At 67.9% G+C, this 2,876-nt stretch overlaps 1 protein-coding gene across 3 annotated transcripts in view; it reads right to left on the bottom strand.

Annotated features, from left to right (window-relative positions):
• TIMELESS (timeless circadian clock) overlaps positions 1–2,403 on the bottom strand; it is a 10,595-nt gene extending 8,192 nt beyond the window's left edge. For 2 of the 3 annotated variants that reach the window (XM_019514324.1, XM_019514339.1), the window contains exons 1-6: positions 2,177–2,403; positions 1,238–1,325; positions 922–1,075; positions 564–678; positions 424–486; positions 161–262 (exon numbers count right to left, since the gene is read on the bottom strand). In XM_019514324.1, coding sequence (XP_019369869.1) covers positions 161–262; positions 424–486; positions 564–678; positions 922–1,075; positions 1,238–1,319 — 516 coding nt within the window. In that variant the 5' untranslated portion in view covers positions 1,320–1,325; positions 2,177–2,403. Of the gene's footprint in view, positions 1–160; positions 263–423; positions 487–563; positions 679–921; positions 1,076–1,237; positions 1,326–1,915; positions 2,026–2,176 lie in introns of those variants that run through there. The other variant, XM_019514331.1, reaches the window with a different exon arrangement.
• Between the last annotated feature and the right edge of the window lie 473 nt (positions 2,404–2,876).

Raw genomic sequence — 2,876 nt, 5'->3', positions numbered from 1 at the left:
CACAGACCTGAGGGCATGTGGGGGGGGGGCAGGGCACCCCAGACCCAGGGCAGGGCCCCTCAGGCTCTAGGCACCAGCTCCAGAATGGAGTCAGACCCCCCCGACAAGAGCAGAGACCACCCCTCAGGCTCCTCTCCAGTTGCTCCCCCCCACCACACACCTTCTCCTCCGTGGGCTCGGCTGGGACATGCAGCACGTTGCGCACCAGCAGCAGGATGCGCTCGATGAGCAGCGCGTCCTCCTCCTGCCGCTGCTCCCAGTCCTGGGGGTGTCAGGTGGGCTCAGCCATGGGGGCTGGGGGCAGAGACACCCCACCTTGCCCCGGCCCCCCTTGGGAACAAAGGGCATGATCCATGCAGGCCCCTCTGGATCCACCCCCAGCTCAGGTTATGGGGAGGTGATGGGGGGGTGGGCAGGACTCACCAGCTGCAGCAGGTCATAGAGCTTCTCGCTGAGGACCCCAAAAACCTTCTCATTAGCAAATGCCTGCAGTGGGGGAGGAAGCCTGGTCATGGGGGGGGACCCAGAGAGCCCCCCATGCACCCTCACCCCACGAGACTCACCTCCTTGTAGGCCTGCAGGTGCGACGTGACCTGGAGGAAGTGGTGCCGCTCGCCAGGGTCCTTGGGCACCTTCCCGAAGCACAGCAGGGCTGGCTGGGTCAGGTTCACCAGCAGCCTGGGGGGGCAGAGGTCACAGAGGTAGAGGTCACGGGGTGGGGGTGAGGGCAAGGGATTGCCAGGCCCCGAATCTCTGCTTCCAGCAGAGGTGGGACCCAGGCATCCAGGACCCATTACCTGAGCAGAGAGGAGGCAGGGCCGGGGTCTCCGCCTGGGCTGCAGGGTTGGACCCCACTAGGCTTTGGGGTGGGGGGGTTGTGGGACAATCCAAGCCCCGGCGCATGCTAGGGAGGGGGGGCACCTGATGACGGCGTCGAAGAGCTGGGCATCACTGGCATGCTGCACGAGCAGGGGCAGCAGGTCGTTCTGCAGGATCTGGGCGGCCCCCAGCTGCTGCCGCACGTCACGCGTCTCGTCCTCATGGCGCAGAAACCGGATCAGGTCCTTCACGCTCTCTGTGGGGTGGGGGGAGGAAGAGCATGAGACCCCCCCACCCCGCCACAGGACCCAGCAGGGCACGGGGGGAAGCCAGGGGTCCTGGGCACCGGCACCTTGCTTGGAGCCCTGTGGAGGGATGGGGCAGCCCCCCCAGCACCAGCCCCGGATTGGGGCCCTACCAAGGCAGTCGGGTTCCTTGTGGTAGGTGTCGCCCTCCAGGCACCCAAGGGCGCTGCATGTGGCCAGAAGCTCGCAGTTCATTTTGCCCTGGGGGGGCAGAGACATTGAGACCCCATGTCCAGCCCCTGCCAGGGCTGAGCCCGGCTCCCCCCCCCCGCCCAGCGCTGTGATCCCTCCTCCCAAACCGGGGAGAGCCCAGGCGCCTGGGCTTCACATCCACCTCCCATGACCCATCAGAGACCCCTCCCCTCTCCCAGCAGAAATGCGGCTTCTCCTGGGGCTCCCCAGATGCCCCTGTCCCAAGAACCCCCTTTTCCCTGGTCACTATGGAAATGGGGGGGGTTCCTAAGCAACATGGACCCTGCTTCCTTCTGAGCCAATGGGGCAGGTTGCTGATGCCATGTATCCAGGGACCCAGGCTCCCAGCCCCCACATTGGACCACCCGTCCCACCATGCAGGGACCCGGGGATGTGGGCTGCAGGCCCCCCAGAGGGACCCCAGGCCCCTTTCTGCCCCTGCTCCGCTCCCAGGGCTGGAGGGGAGGAAGCCCAGGTGTCTGGGCAGAGCCAAGCAACTGCCCCCACACCTGCAAAGCCTGGGGGGAGCAGGGGGCACCGCCTGGCCCTGCATTTGGGGGGGGGTAATGCACCCCCGAAGCTAACTCGGTCCTGGATACCTGGGGTCAAAGGTCAGCTACAGACTGCAGAGCCGGGCACCCAGGAGTCCTAGCTGGGGGGGGTGTTAGGGCCGGGGGGGGCAGAGGGGCCGGGATCAGCCCCCCCACCCCAACCCCAGGGGCCGCTTCCAGGGGGCTTGGGACGACCTTGGGGCGACCCTGGCCCCGATCCAGCCCCCAAACCCCCTCACTGCAGAGCCCCGATCCGGATTCTGCACCCCCCCCCGGCCATGGACGGCCCCGATCCAGCCCCGCACGCACCGGCCTAGGGGCGCCCCGCGGACCCCACCGTTACCAGCAGCGCAGCTCCCGCCAAAACCCTCAGGCCCCGCCCCCCCCGGGGTCTTAAAGGGGCCGCGACCCCGTGAGCACCACGGGGCGCAGCTAGCCAGCACTGCTGGGGAAACCGAGACACGGGCTGGCACCGATCAGAGTTGAGAGCCCAGACGTCCTGCCTCACCCCCCACTTGCAGCGTGGGGCGAGGTGGGGGGGAGGGCTTGGGATGCATACTCCGCACTAGGGTACACGGCCCCTTTAAGAGCCGCCCGAGCGGAGCGAACCAACTGTGGCAGCAGCGGAGGGCGTGGGGGAACACCCCCGCTCCGGGAATGGTTCGCTCCGGCATGAAGATGCAGCTGCTTCTGGGGTGGAGACCCCGATCCCTGGGGCCTCCGGGGGAGAGACCTCAGGCGTCCGCCCCCCCGCCCCCCAGCGACCCCCGGTCCAGAGCTCTTACCAAAAATAAAATACAACGTTTAATGAGATCAAGGGGGGGTACAGGGGCGGACCCCCCAGCAGTGGGGCCGGGGGCACACGGCAAAGAGGCGGCGGGGCCCGATCCTGGCCGCAGGGCCCCAATTCTGGAGGTTGGGGGGGTACAGCTCCGATGGCACGGCTCTCAGGATCCGGCCCGCGCCCCTGGCTGGAGACTTCGGGGGGCAGCACCAGTCCGGGGGGACC

This window comes from Gavialis gangeticus, unplaced genomic scaffold (genome assembly GCF_001723915.1).
Source record: "Gavialis gangeticus isolate Ggan-Ray unplaced genomic scaffold, GavGan_comp1, whole genome shotgun sequence".
NCBI lineage: Eukaryota > Metazoa > Chordata > Crocodylia > Gavialidae > Gavialis > Gavialis gangeticus.
Note: the sequence above shows the minus strand (reverse complement) of the source record. Positions and strands in the feature narration are given on the sequence as shown.